Consider the following 14,757-nt stretch of genomic DNA (forward strand, 5'->3'; position numbering starts at 1 on the left):
ATAAATGGTGGAGGTAGGGGGAGAGACAAACATTCCATCTGTAATACTTAAGCATTTTATTTAATAATTTTGGAAAACCAGAAGCCAGCAAGAGGTGGGTCTCCAGTATATCTGGAAATCTGCCCTTCCTTCCTCCTAACTCTTCTCACCCTGCCACCCTTTCACCCAAGTCTCATCCCCTCTTGGGTTGTTAGGTTTTCAAGCATCACATTCTCACAGTTCAGTTGGAAGTTATCAACGTGAGAGGGCAAGATGGGTTTGGGATGGGAACTAATAACTCCCTGTCTACAGGTCTACCTTTTATCAGAATGCAAACTATTGCCTTTATATTTCACTGGCCAGACTTTGGTCAGAAGTCATACCCAGGACAATCACAGGCAAGGGGCAGTAGCCATCATTCCCACCTCCAACTAAATCAGGGGTGGGTAACGGGCGGTGAGCCCATTGGATATGCAAACCCTAATAGAATGGTCAGGAAAATAAATATAAAGCAGGAATCAAATATCCTAAATGCCTTTATCATCAGATTTGGACTTGATTTCCGCAAGCGGTGATTTAGCCGACAGAAGTTACACGTTGCTGATAATATAAACTAAGGGCGGATGTTCCGAGGGCGGCATCAGAACACTTGGTTGCCCTACAGATGGCGGGGAGGTGGCTTTGTGGGTGCGTGAAAGGGCGGCTAAGAACGGAGTGAGGGGAGGTTGCTAAAATGTATGGGATTGCTCGGGGTTGGAGATGTCAAGAGCAGGGAGGCCCACGGGCGTTGGGGCTTCTCCCACCGCAAAACTTTTCTAAGGAAGGAAAACTGATGGAAAACAAATCGTACTGAATACTAGAATTACTTTAAACTTTTTTTCTTTAACCCTGCATCTAGGAGTTTCCCGAGCAAAGCGCGTTCTGCCTAAGTCGTGGGTCGATTTCGACCCCGAGTGGCTTGGGACGTGTCCAGGTCGCCCGGGCCTCACCCCGCCGGCTGGCGGGCCGGTGGCCCAGGTGGGGCTCTGGCGGGGCTGGGGGTAGGGGGCTGGGGACCAGGCTCCGGGTCGCGCACCGCCCTCCCCGCCCCCCACCCCCACGCGCGCGGCCTTGTGGGTAACGCGGGGCGCCAGGTGACAGCTAATGGCGGCGGCCGTCTGAGCCGGGCGGGCGGCAGATCGGGGCCGCCGGAGGCGCGCTGCCGGACCTTCCGGGGCGCCGCTCCCCTCCCGATTGCGGCTTCCCCGAGGCGGCGGGCTCGACGCGCCATGGACAGGCCGGCGGCAGCGGCGGCGGCGGCGGCGGCGGCGGCGGGCTGCGAGAGCGGCGGGGCCCTGGGCCTGGGACCGGCGGGCGGCAGGAGGCCCCCTCGGGTCGCGGGGGGTCCCGCCGTCGGCTCCCGGCAACCCAGCGTGGAGACTCTGGACAGGTAAGCGGGGCCCTGCCGCCCCCACCACGCCCCGACTCCCGAGGGCCCCGCGCGAGGCCCGGCCGCCCCTTCCCCGCTCGCCGGCCTGAAGCCGAGCCGGGGAGTCCGCCTCCCGTCTCCCCTTCCCTGTCCCCTCCCTGTCTCCTCCGGAGCCCCGCGAACCCCTGCCTGGTCGCTGGTCTCGCACCTGGCTCGTTTTCGCAGCTCGCGGAAGCTTCCCCGCACCTCGAGGGGCTTCGCAGCTGTCAAACCGCGGCCCAGGCCGCCTCCTACTGCACCTGGGAGCCGCCTCGGCGGCCGATACCCCGGCCACAAATCGTTGGGAGGCATTTTCATCACGGCACCCCCTTTTTCGCATGACCTTGCCTCGAGTGATCTCAAGATCCAAATCCCGCCGCCGCTGCTTGGGGGCTTTGACGTGGGGATTGTAAGGGGGTACTGGGGGGTGGAACCCCATGGGTGTTGGGGCTGGTACAGATGGAGGCAAAGATACCCTCATTTCGATGGAAAACTTCCAAACTGCTCCTGATGCAAGAACACATCAGCGTTTACTTTCAGTTCTTCACACTTTGAAGGGACCACTTCATTGTTTTCACAAACACGTAAGCCCACTGCCAGAGAACTAAGCCCACAGCCAGAGAACTAAGACCAAGCAGTTACAAGCATAAACCGACCAGATCTAAGTGGGAGGGCCACCCTGACCCTCTGAGGACAAGAGTTTGGTGATCCCATCTCCTGGAGTATGTAGCTTTCCCTCATTTTGGGCATTTCACTGACACTAGAGTGAGTTAAGGCATCCTGGTCCTAAAGCCCCTAGGACAGTTTTAGATGTTGGTTCCTGCCTTAGTCACTCCAGTGAGCTAAACTTTGGGGAGTTTCCAAAGGCATAGGAACAACAAGAAACACTCCCTTTGTGCAATTACAGTATGTTTTAATAAAGTCATTACCCAAGTGGTCAGCTTCTCTGAAAACTAATCACAGCTAAGATAGCGTGCGGAATGGTCAGGGTTGCACTATCTGTAGATACTCTATGATGTATGAGTGCTTGGAGAATTAGAGAGTAATGGCAGACGGCTTTTGCACTCTGGCTTAACATCTAGTGGAGAATACAAATAAAACAGCCATTGAAACCAAATGTGATAAGTGCCAGGGTGGAGGTGTGCTTGGAATCGCTCTGGATGACATGTGCATGGGAATCATCTGAGAAGCTATTTAAGAACTACAGGTGGCCAGACCCCACTTCTGAGGCTTCTCATTCAGGAGATTTGGGTGAGGCCTAGGTGTTAGAATTTTTCAAAAAGGGCTCTACCACCTCAGTTGTGATCCACGGCACTATGGTACCCAGAGGTAGGGTATTCACTTCATTTTTAGTGGTAGGGACGGACAGGGTGCACTGTTTGGCCACTGGAGTGAAACGTGTGTCATATCCTGGCTGGATGCTAGATGTGGGGAATGGGTAGTAAAGGCCTGTAGGAAGGCAGGGGCTAGATCCGGATGGGGCCTGTGTGCCTTCCAAGGAGCCATGCCTTTGTCTTCTGGGCCAGTGCTTCTCCACACAGCTCTGTAGAGCCTGAGTCAGAATCACCTCTAGTGCTTGATTCAAATACAGACTCTTGGGTCCCACCCTAAATCTGATCCACCACCTCCTGGGTAGAGCCTGAAATTCTGCATTTTTAATAACCACCCTAGCTACAAGTAGACTGGACTGTGTGGTCTCTTTGGCCCCAGATGGTACAGGGTACTGGTTGGGCCAGTGAGATTATCAGTAGTATCCTTCTGCAACTCACACTGGTGTCCTGGTTTGGAAAAGGAATTATATGATCACCTAGTTACGGAGGTCACAAGAGGAGTTCCATCAGGGGAGCTACAGGGTGGCCTCTGCATTTGAGAACAAGTGCCATGCAGTAGTGTTGTGAAGGGACTGGAGGCAGGGTGGTCTCATTGAGTTAGGTTAAGTAGGTTCTGGAAATGCTCCTCTCTCAGTCATTTATTCTGTGAATAGGAGAGCCTGCTCTGTGTCTGGCACTGTGCTAGGCCTGAGGATATAGCTAGGAACACGCACACACAAATCCCTGCCCTCGTGGGTCACCATTAGTGGGAGAGAGAAACCAAAGATGAAGTCACATGTGTTCTGTGTTAGATGGTGATAGGTGTGGGGGGACAAGAGTCATCCAGGAGGGATAGGAAGTGGCTGGGGTGTGCACTCTGGGCAGTGCTGGGAGTGTGGTGTAGGGTGGTCAGGGAAGGCCTTTCAGAGAGAAGTGGCATTTCAGCAGTGCCCCTGAAGAGGGGCCTAGTCATGCGCATTGCTGGGTGACAGCACTCTAGGCTGAAGCCTGTGTCACCAGCACAGAGGATGCTGGGGAGACGCAGCAGAGGACAAAGTCAGGTCACAGGGGCCACAGACGGTGGAGTGGGTGGCGTGGAGCAGAGGAGGGACAATACCTGGTGTAGATTTCAGTAAGGTCTCCATGGCTGCTGTGCGGATGACAGACCGGAAGGGGAAGGAGTTGAATCAGAGAGTCTAGCAGGTGGGAGGCTGTTGCAGTCATCAGAATGAGAGAGGATGGTGGCTTCAGGTGGAGCCGTGGGCTGGAGGAAAGGAGAAGTGGTCAAGCTTATCTGAAGGACATCTGCAGGGTAGAGCCAGCAGGGTTTGCTGCAGGGTGGCAATTGTCTAGGAGAAGGGGAGAATTGAGGACAGTTCCAGTGTCTTTAGCTTGTGGAAGATGGTGTGGCCGAGATGGAGAAGCCTCTAAGTGGAACAGGGTTAGGAAGTTAGCAGGCACTCACCCTGGATAGAACAGCAATGAGATGTCAGTTGGATGTCCCAGAGCAAATATCAAAGAGGCAGTTGGTTTGTTTAGGCCTGGAGTTCAGAGGTGGTGTCTGGTTTGGAGACCTGAATTTGGGAGTCACTGGCATAGAGGTGGAGCTTAAATTCATGAGGCAGGAGAACCCGGACAAATGATGGGTGTCTCTCTGGAAAAGGGAGTTGGAATAGGCGTGGGCAAGGTGCCTTCTCATGATACTTAGCAAGTAAGACTTGAGCATTCAGATGTGAGAGTGAAAAGGAGTATGGGCCCCAAGGTAAATGTCAGCCCTGGAGTCTGAGGTCCCTGGGTGAGGTTCTGCTTTTCCCTGGCTTAGGAAACATGAGGGTGGAGGAACAGGTTGCAGGCTGGGTGACTGAGGCTGGTTTAGACACGTGGAGCTGGCAGGGGTTCTGGGACTGACTAGTGGAGCTGTCCCATGGGATCCTGGGCCTCTGGATCAAGAGCATCCAGGCTGGAGAAGCAAAGCTGGGGACCCCCAGGCTGCAGCTGGCTATTGTCACCAGGAGCGTGCAGGGAGATTGAGCTGTGCAAAGAGCAGAGACAGGAGAGGAAACATGGCCTTCTCAGTCCTGTCCTCATGCCCAGAGTAGACCCTGGCTCTGCAGGTGTGGCTCAGCCGTGGACTGTGGGCCCTCCTCTCTCTTCTGAATACTGTACTTCTCTAAATGCTGACAAAGCTGTGGGCCTGCGAAAGGATGTGGTTTGCTCAAGCTGGTGACAGAAACAGGACCCGGATCCAGGCCTCCTGTCTACCAGTCCACCATACCACACTGTTAATAACTCTGTTGGCCAGGATGCTTTTGGTTGCAGGGATAAAAACCACAAATCATTCTAGTTCCGTCTGGGAAGGAAATTTCTTGGCTCCATCACTGCTGCGGACAGGGGGAAAGATGGCCACGGGCATGTTACAGCCAGAATTGCAAGCACTGTGGTTGGGGCTCCCCATTCTCTGTTTTTTTGTTTTTTGTTTTTTTTTTTTCTTGTCTTACTCTTTATCTCTGTGGGTTCCTCAAGGTGGTGGGGTGGGAGTGGCCTTCAGCAGCACTGAGGCTGGGAACACCTCTGATCCAATGGGAAAGCTTGGGATTGGCCTGGCGACCTGGGTTAGTCCCCTCCAAGTGGGGGCGGGAAGGGAGTGTCCCCTTCCTCCTCCTGCTGATGAAATGGGGAGGGGCAATTTCCTACAGTTCTCAGAGGCATCCTTATCAGAAGGAAGGAGAGAGGATGCTTGGCAGAGGGTAACAACAGCCCTTCCACCCCCGTGGTGGGTGAACAGGCAGGTTCCTACTGTTAGATTTGCTATCAGGAGTGGGTGCTGACGGAAAAAAGTGTAGCATGCCAAGAGAAGTATGATAGAACCAGGCAATAAAGGTGACTTAGCCTTTAAAAGGAAACCAATCTCCCTCCTTTCCCCCTCCTCCTTTCTCTTAAGTTATTAAATGTGGGAAATAGGCTCTTAGAGTATGATAGGAATGTCTGCCCATTCAGTGAATATTCTGACTTATATTTCCAGCCCCTCAGACAACCATTATGCATTACATTTTTAGATTTGATTATAATAAATGCCTATATTTTTTTATTATCTTTTTCTGGGCTGTCTTGGTCAGAGAATGTAATTTAGATCACTGGTAGAGCATGCCAAGTGTCTTTATTTTACTATTTAGGTGATTTTACACACTGCTTAGGGATTCCAGGTTTTTCTGTCCTTCCAATACACGAGTGTGGATTTCATTAGTGATGAGATTTTCAAAGGTCTGAAACATTCTTCGCAGTGAAAGCTACCTGTGAGGTAAACTCTCATAAGTATCTTATGCCCTTTAACTTGATTTCTTCCGTGCTTTCGTGAGTCGAGAGAGGAGCCTGGCCTCTGGGGGCCATTTTTAATTCCCTCAGTGCCTAGATTGCTGACATGGTCCTTTAAGTCTGGTGAGAAGAGCCTGACCACTTACCAACCACGGGACCTTGGTCAAACACTAGAGCCTTAGTTTTCTCCTCTGTAGGGTGGGTCGCTGTGAGGCTCGGGTGAGGCCATGTGCAGAAATGTGTTGGACACTTGAGAGCAGCATGCAAGTGGGAGATGCTGTCTTCTCTGCATTGTTGTGTTCTTGTATAAGGCAGTGGCGGGCATCTGTGGCACTGGCCTGGGTTTTTGCCCTCTGGCTCCATGAGTTGGTCATAACTGGTGGTACTGCATCCTGGAAGGACAGCCCCAGTGGAGCTGGAGGCAGGCCTACCACTTTCTGATGGGCCTTGTCACTTCTGCACCTCAATTTTCTCATCTCAAACCTGTCGGCTAGTCCCTGTTCTGCCTTCTTATCACTTGTGGTTGTCAGACTCTGATATAATAATGGACTGGTAGAGCCTTTTGTAAGTTGTCAAAGCACTTACAGAAATGTAAGGTTGTATTATTACTACACATAGGACATAACTTCTCTAATCTGTTCTTTCTAAAATCCTGCAATCAGCTTTGTTCCATTAACAGTCACTTTGATTCATTTGAAATTAATCTCATTTTATAGATTTAAAGCTACCAACATGAAATTGATTGCACTTGTGAAGAGCATATGCTGTAAGATAAATATTTCATTTTAGAATTAATTTTCTACTTACACTGAGAATATTCACTCTGTATAGTTGTAACTGAGTAATATTTCATTAAAGGCTAGAAAATAACATGCTTAACTGTCTGAGGTCTAGAATCTTAACCTTAAAATAAATTAGTTGGTTTATTTCAAATCACCTTGGAACCTACTCTTACTTCCTAGTTGTCAGTCGGTATTTCAGTTCTTATAGTAAATGTAAAGGTAACCAAATAGCCTAATTGAAGTTCGTTTTCGAAGAAAGAAGTGTACATATATCCCTAGTCCGTGCTCATTTTTCTCACTCAGAGCCTATGTCTTAAAATATTTTAATTGCACTATTTCTTTTAGTCCTACAGGATCACATGTTGAATGGTGTAAACAGCTTATAGCTGCTACAATTTCTAGTCAGATTTCAGGTTCAGTGACATCAGAAAATGTATCCAGAGATTACAAGGTAAGCAGAATTGAGTCCTTAATTCATTTTCAATATACTGAGTAGGCAAGAAGCTTTGCAAATTTAATTCAAATAAGACTTTGGCCCCCTGATGCTCACTGGCCATTTGCTTGGGAACAAGGGTGAAATGTCCTCTGTTGTTAGATCTGAACTTAAGAAGAGACATTTTTACCAGGATCAGGTATATGTGATCATAGTTTCATAACCAAGAGGAAAAGTTGACTTGATTATGATCATTCTTTTGAAAATCCAGTTCCACTTTATTATCTTATTATATATTTTATTATGTATTACATTTTTAGATTTGATTATAATAAATGCCTATATTTTTTATTAGTATTCTGAATTTCAGAAAACATCTGATAGGATTTCTCTAACTTCACAGTTTGTTTCTGTATTTATATACTACCTGTAGGTTTTCAACATTAATATGTGATACTGGAATGCAAAAAAAAAAAAAAACTTGTAAAATCTCAAGAATATTGTATAGGCAGCCTCATTTTTTAGTCTTTATTGAATTGAGAAATCTCTTCTTGTTTATTTTAAAAGTTGGATTACCTGCTTATTCTAAAGTTAAGAGTGATAAATTCCTTGCTCCTTGTCAGCAGAGACTGGGGCTTTTTCTCACCACTGCTCCCTCAGCACGATCCTGGAACATAACAGGTGCTCCATAAATTTTTGTTGAATCAATTAACAAATAAAATGCTTGTGTGCTCCATCTTTATTAAGGCTAAAGACTAACTTTGTTTTAATGTCAAGAAACTATTAACAGGTACATTCAGTGAAACCATGTTTAATTTCAGTAGTAGAGTTTGCTTGAATAGAGGTTTCAGTTTATTATAGTCATTTTTGCCCACTGGTAAGAGAGAATAGATTTTCACAAGTATGGACGAATTACGTTTTAGTACCCTGAGTCAACGGCTCTCAAAATCATGGCCCTTGCCAGGGATCAAATCTTACAAGCAGTTCAAGAGCTGTGATAACGATCTTAAGTCATTCTTAATAGCTGTCCTTGTTGAAGGGCTCTCACCTCACTTCCTCTTTAGCTTGCCCTGTAACAAGTGCAGAAACTGACTCCAGGGGATATGTAATTGAGATTTGGCTATGGTGTTTGACTTGCTTCATCCAAGCCACCGGATACTATCGATTATGCCTCCCAGAGGAAGGCGTGGCTGTGGCTGAATAGAGATTGGATAATATGCCCAGCCGAAAGAGTGGCAGTATAGTTCTGGATAGGCTTCCCTGCTGTCTGGTTTTTGTGTTTGCCCACGTAGGAGCAGCTGGGGCTCCTGTTCCACAAGAGCTGGTGCACAGCTATGCTGTTTCCAGGTGGGAGAAGTGTTTGCTGCGTCACCTACGTCTGAGTGGCTGGGCACTGGACAGCTGCTGACCCACCGGTCCCAGGTGCCCTCCTGCCCCCACCATAGCTGAGACACTGCCCCACTAGTGAGAGGCTCCAGTACCCTACTAGCAGAGAATGGCTCTCAGACCTTGGATTGATTTTTCTTTACGGACAGTTATGAGTTACCTGTAATGTTTTCATTTATTGTTGAATAGTTGTTAGTGCTATGTGGGTTCTAGAAAAGAATGGTGACCATGTGGTAGCTATCTAACCTCTACATGAATAGATAAGACTGAATCTATACTCTAACATGAAGCAACTGAAGTTTTTTTTTTTTTTTAATTTTAGTCTATTTACGAATTTTGTATAGCAGAATTAGCTCATGTTGGAATGGTTTAACAGATGGTATTCAGAGAAAAAGAATGCTTTTCCATGTTTTGAAAATTGAATTTTAAGTACCTACATCAGATCATAGCTAAAATTTTAGATGAATTATTGTGAGAGCTGGAGAAGGAAATGGCAACCCACTGCAGTATTCTTGCCTAGAGAATCCCATGGACAGAGGAGCCTGGTGGGCTGCATCCATAGGGTCACACAGAGTTGGACACGGCTGAAGCAACTTAGCATGCATGCATGCATTGGAGAAGGAAATGGCAACCCACTGCAGTATTCTTGCCTAGAGAATCCCAGGGACAGAGGAGCCTGGTGGGCTGCCGTCTATGGGGTCGCAAAGATTCGGACACGACTGAAGCGACTTAACAGCAGCAGCAGTATTGTGAGAGCATTTTTTTTATCACTGTCTGTTAGATTCGTCCTGCAGCCAAGTCTGCAAATTTGGTGTTAAGTTAATAATTCAGGAGTTGTTGTGTTTTCTTTAAGAAGAGAGTTCTTTTAAATAATAAAAGCATAAAATGTTTCTAAACCACAGATAATTTTACCTGCTGTGTATAAAGTAGTTCTTGAAATCAGAGTATCGCAAACAGGCCTTTGGGACACCTCTGGCATGGGAGCTGTGCCTGGCATTGGCCCTGAGGCCTAGATACAATTCCTTGAGGATTTAGCGTGCAGTCATCAGTCAATAATAATACTTGAGATTATGTATTGTGCAAATATCTTATTTGAAACAGGCGCTCAATTTGGGTGTTAGTTTATTATAGATTAGACTCAATGTCGGTAGTGAAATGGGAGCAGATGTTTTTCTGGAACAGAGCCCTTGCATCTTGATTTGGAATGCTGATTGTGTTCTCAGTTGTAGCTGCTGAGAGTGGTTCAGCATCCTCACCCTTGTAAGCCTTCTAGCCGATGTAGGGCTCTGTGGTTTTGTCATAGTTTTTTTTGACATCTCATCCATTTAATTCTTAAGACAACCCAGTGAGATGGCATTTATTATAATCATCGCTTAACAGGTGAGGAAAGCAAGGCTCAGAAAGATTAAGTGACTCAGTTCTGTGGTGGCTCAGATGGTAAAGAATCTGCCTTCAATGCAGGAGACTGGGTTTGATCCCTGGGTCGGGACAATCCCCTGGAGAAGGAAATGGCACCCTACTCCAGTATTCTTGCCTGGGAAATCCCCTGGACAGAGGAGCCTGGTGCAAAGAATCAGACATGACTAAGCAATAACACTAGTATCATGCAGTTAGACTTGGGATTTGAACCCAAGTCATCCTATTGAAAAGCTAGAGTGATTTTAAGAATTTTGTTCTGCCTTCCTGTTCACTATTTTTCAAAATGTGGCTCTTGGGTGTTCCCTGGGATGCCTGCAGAAATGCAGCTTCCATGGTCTGCATCCCATTCAGTGCATCAGAATCTCTGAGGGCAGGGAAGAGTGGATCTTATGTATTTCTTGTGTACAATAAATTGTGAAAAGTTTGGCTTCCCTAGGTTTGTATCTGTTGAAATCGATGATGATACCATACATTTCTGGTATATTCCCACAAACCTGAATAATTAGCACTCATGTTAGATTTTAAAGTACAGTTGCTTTATTATTTTCCCATATCATAAATTGACAGCTTAGGGTCAGATCACCCAAGGTGATCAGATCACCCAAGAATAACACTGGTGTCACATGAAAAGAGTTAAGATGATATGCACATGAACATATTTTAACAGTTATATAATTATTTTAATGTGTAGTAGAAAAAGTGGCACATCAGACTTGTGATTTAATAGATGGATGTTATTGCTTAAAGCCAGGCAAAATATGAAAAAATAGTGGATTTAAAGTCAACATAAATACTAATATTAGTACAGGTGACATACAGGTATAGCAAACTAGACTTGTACAGGTGGTAATAAGATGCCAGAAGTTTGGAAAACATTGTCCCTGTTGAAAGAGTAGATAGCTATTATGTGAATTATGGATTAACTAAATTAATAAATGTATGCCTTAATACCAAGTCATCTTGAAGATTTACCTGATAATTAAGACTACTAGAAGAAATGTAATAAAATGTCTTCTTTGCCTATCCTACTACTAACTCAGTTGCTTCCATTTTTAACAGGCTAAGAAAGAGTACAAATCTCTCTCTTGAATTTGTCAAAACATTTAAGAACAAGATCTGAATGTAATGTTCCAAAGATTAGATGAAAAAAATACAGTCATAAATTGTAATGAAACATTTTTAGGAACTGTCAGCAGAAGTGACAAAGTTGATGAGCTTCCATTGTTTGCAAAGCAGAACTAGGCCAAGAGGGAACAAGGTGGAGTCATACAGACTGTACTGGTTAGCTTTGTAACCTTGTATAACCTCTGAGTATCACTTTCCTTTTGTGTAAAGATGAGAGTTTGGATTAGATTTAAAGTCTCAAAATTTCTTTCTTTCTAGAACATTCTTCAGTTTTGTTTTGTCCAAAAGAATTTGATTCTGGCCAGCCTTCAGGAAATTAGGACACCATAGTTTTAATGTGATCGTTCTCTTTCCTCTGGCTCCAATATCACCATCACCACCATCACCACCATCATCATCACCCCTCTGTCCCTCCTGTTTCTCCTACTCTCATCACCACACACACAGTAGCTAGATCTCTTCTTTAAATATTCTGAACAAAAAGGAGAAAATGGAGAGGGTCTTGTACTAAATTTAATCATTTAGTAGGTTAGTACAGTGACTAAATTCTGGATCCTAAACAAAAATTTCCAGAAGGGCTTTGGAGGGAAGTGGGATGCAGTGTGTGGGGAAGGCTTTATTATGCTTGAGCTTGATCTTAGTTAATCCTTCTTAAATTGAGTACAAGTCTAGAAAGAGGGAAGTTTGAGCATGATCATTTTGAATCCATGGGCATAATCCACTGTTGATAGCTTGGCCTCATGATCTGTTTATTAAATCAGAGTTTGCAAACACAGATGTCTACAGGGGAGAGCTAACAAGCTAAACAGACATGGGTGAGATCTGTGGAGAACTGGAGACTGCAGTGTGTCCCCTTAGAAACAATTTAATTATAAAAACAACCGTGCTCCTGCCTGTTTGAGCAACAGGCCTCCAGTTTGTAATCATTATAATGGCAGAGTACTGTCCTATCTCTCAGGATTACTTGTAGGTAGAATTATTTCTTAAAAATATCAAGGTTTGGGCTTCTGCTTCTGGAAAGATGGAGCAGATGTACTTTTTCTTATTTTGCACTCTCAGTATAAATAAATACCCTGGACATGATCTATAAGATAAACAAAAGAACGCCCTGAAAGGTAGAGAGAAGAAGGTAGACTGGTTAGGGACCTCAGGACCCAAGGCACAATGGGGTGGTAATGTCCCTGGGTTTTTGGTTTTTTTGTTTTTTTTTTTTTACCACATATGTCTCAGACTTGTTGCCGAAGAAGCCAGCAACCCAGAAATGCCAATGGGTGCAGACAACAAAAGCATAGTCTCTCTCTCCAAAGGACAGGAAGGGGCAGCCGAGTAAAAAGAAAACTTTCAGACACTAACCACTGTGCTCCAGCCAAACACCATAGAAAAAGCTGCAGCCCCACACCCACCAGCAAGGCCAAGTGGGGAGTCTAGATTTCACCCTTACCAGGCTGCAACGAGGTACACCAAGCATGGCAGCTATGGTGTTGGGAGGCCTGGTGGACAGTCAGGGTTTTTAGCACCACCTATCGGCTGGGAAGCCACACCCCCACTATGGTATCGGTGCTATCAGTCAGATGTGCTCCTGCCACTCCCAGCAGGGCAGGTATCAGTGGAAGCCTGACTGAACCCTGGAACTCTCACCCCCTCCCAGAAATAACTAGGAGACCCCTGGCCTTTGATGTCAGTGGGGACTGAGAGGGGAAACTGAACTTGTACCCCAACCCACCTGTAATGAGGCACTGCTCCCCACCCTCCTCCTGCTTGAGCAGTGGCAGAGAAACAGCTACAACAAAAGGGTTAGGTAAGACCCACACACTTATAATACTCAAAATGGCCAGGTTTCCATTGAAAATCACTCATAATACCAAGAGCCAGAAAGATCTCAAACTGAATGAAGAGAATCAGTAGATGCCAAAACCAAGATGACAGATTTTAGAATTCTGTGAAAAAGATTTTAAAGAAGCCATCATAAAATTGCTTCAATAAACAATTACAGATATGTTTGATGCAATAAAAATATAGAAAGTGAGAGACAAAAAATAGGAAAGTTTCAGCAAAGAATATGAGATAAGAACCAAATGGAAAATTTTAAACTGAAAAATATAATAATGAAAAAACTCCTCCCCAAAAAACACACACACAAAAAGAAAGAAAAACACTAAACCCTCAGTGGACTGGTTCAACAGCAGAATAGAGAGGGCAGAGAAAAGAATTGAATGAATCTTGAGAGAATTACACAGAGTAAAATTGCCACTCCCAAAAGGTCATATGCTGTATGATTTCATTTGTGTAGTGAAAGTGTGTTAGCAGCTCAGTCATGTCTGACTCTGCGACCCCATGGACTATAGCCCGCCAGGCTCCTTTGTTCATGCAATTCTCCAGGCAAGAATACTGAATTGGGTTTCCATTCCCTTCTCCGGGGGATCTTCCCAGCTCAGGGATCGAACCTGGCTCTCCTGCATTGCAGGTGGATTCTTTACCATCCGAGATTTCAGGGAAGCCCTTCATTTGTGTAACAGTCTTCAAATGACAAAGTTATAGAAACGGAGAACAGATTAGTGGTTGCTGGGGCCTGAGAAGGGGAAGGGCTGGGAGGGAATTGGATGTGGCCATAAAAGAGGAATGTTAGGTGATGAGGAAATTGTTCTACATCTTGGCTGTGTCAGTGTCAGGGCCCTGGTTCTGGTATTGTTCTCTGTAGTTTTATAATATACAACTAAAATTTGGTGACGTGGTACATGGAATCTCTCTTAATCTTACAACTGCTTATGAATCAGCAGTTATCTCAAAATTAGAAATTAAATTTTTAAAAGATCAAGATTTTTATAGACTGCTGAATGACTCTATCTTGCATGTAGAATAAATTTTGATTAATATTTCCAACAAGTCATGATATATCAGAAGTATTATTTAAATGAAGCATATAGTTATACAAATAAAAATGTTAGAATGTTTTTACTCCACTATTACAGTCTTTTCATGGAAAGAAACTCTTAGAGGCATAGGCTCAAAGATAACATTTATTAAAAAAACTGATATTTGACTTAGAATCATATGGTTTATAAAAAAGGTCATAAAATTTGGAGTCAGGGCACTTTGCCTTGAGTCCCACCCTGTACCTGACTAGCTGCTCAACAAGTTACTTTATCTTGCTGAGCCTCAAGTGTTCTCATCTGTAAAGTGGATGTTATAGAGGAGGCTTAATGTATTAAAAAGGGCAGCATATGTGTGAAATGCATGCAGTGCTCATTTACGGTATGCTATTACTCTATGAAAATGTATATGATATGTAAAAATGAATACAAGAGGAGTGTATTATAATTGCTGAACACAGGTCCACTTCCAAAAACATGATGTGAGTACCTAATGTGCACAGGGGCTGGGCTGCATGGAATTCATAATAGAGGAAAGAGACTCAAAAAAAAATACAGTACAAGTTGAACTGTGGTGAGTGGTTGCAATAGACAAGGAAACAAGGTGTGGTGGAAGGAGCCAGACAGGTAGAACAGGGCATTCTGGGCATGAGCCTTGGGGCCCTTGGTCAGCCAACTCAGAAAGGGAACAGGT

General features: G+C 45.2%; 1 protein-coding gene across 6 annotated transcripts in view; it reads left to right on the forward strand.

Moving 5' to 3' along the window:
* Positions 1–1,247: 1,247 nt before the first annotated feature.
* MTMR1 (myotubularin related protein 1) overlaps positions 1,248–14,757 on the forward strand; it is a 59,826-nt gene continuing 46,316 nt past the window's right edge. For 3 of the 6 annotated variants that reach the window (XM_052663552.1, XM_052663553.1, XM_052663556.1), the window contains exons 1-2: positions 1,248–1,408; positions 7,176–7,281. In XM_052663552.1, the coding sequence (XP_052519512.1) occupies positions 1,248–1,408; positions 7,176–7,281 (267 nt within the window). Of the gene's footprint in view, positions 1,409–7,175; positions 7,282–7,830; positions 7,945–14,757 lie in introns of those variants that run through there. The other 3 variants (XM_052663557.1, XM_052663555.1, XM_052663554.1) reach the window with 3 other exon arrangements.

The sequence above is a fragment of the Budorcas taxicolor genome, chromosome X (genome assembly GCF_023091745.1).
Source record: "Budorcas taxicolor isolate Tak-1 chromosome X, Takin1.1, whole genome shotgun sequence".
In the NCBI taxonomy this organism is placed as follows: domain Eukaryota; kingdom Metazoa; phylum Chordata; class Mammalia; order Artiodactyla; family Bovidae; genus Budorcas; species Budorcas taxicolor.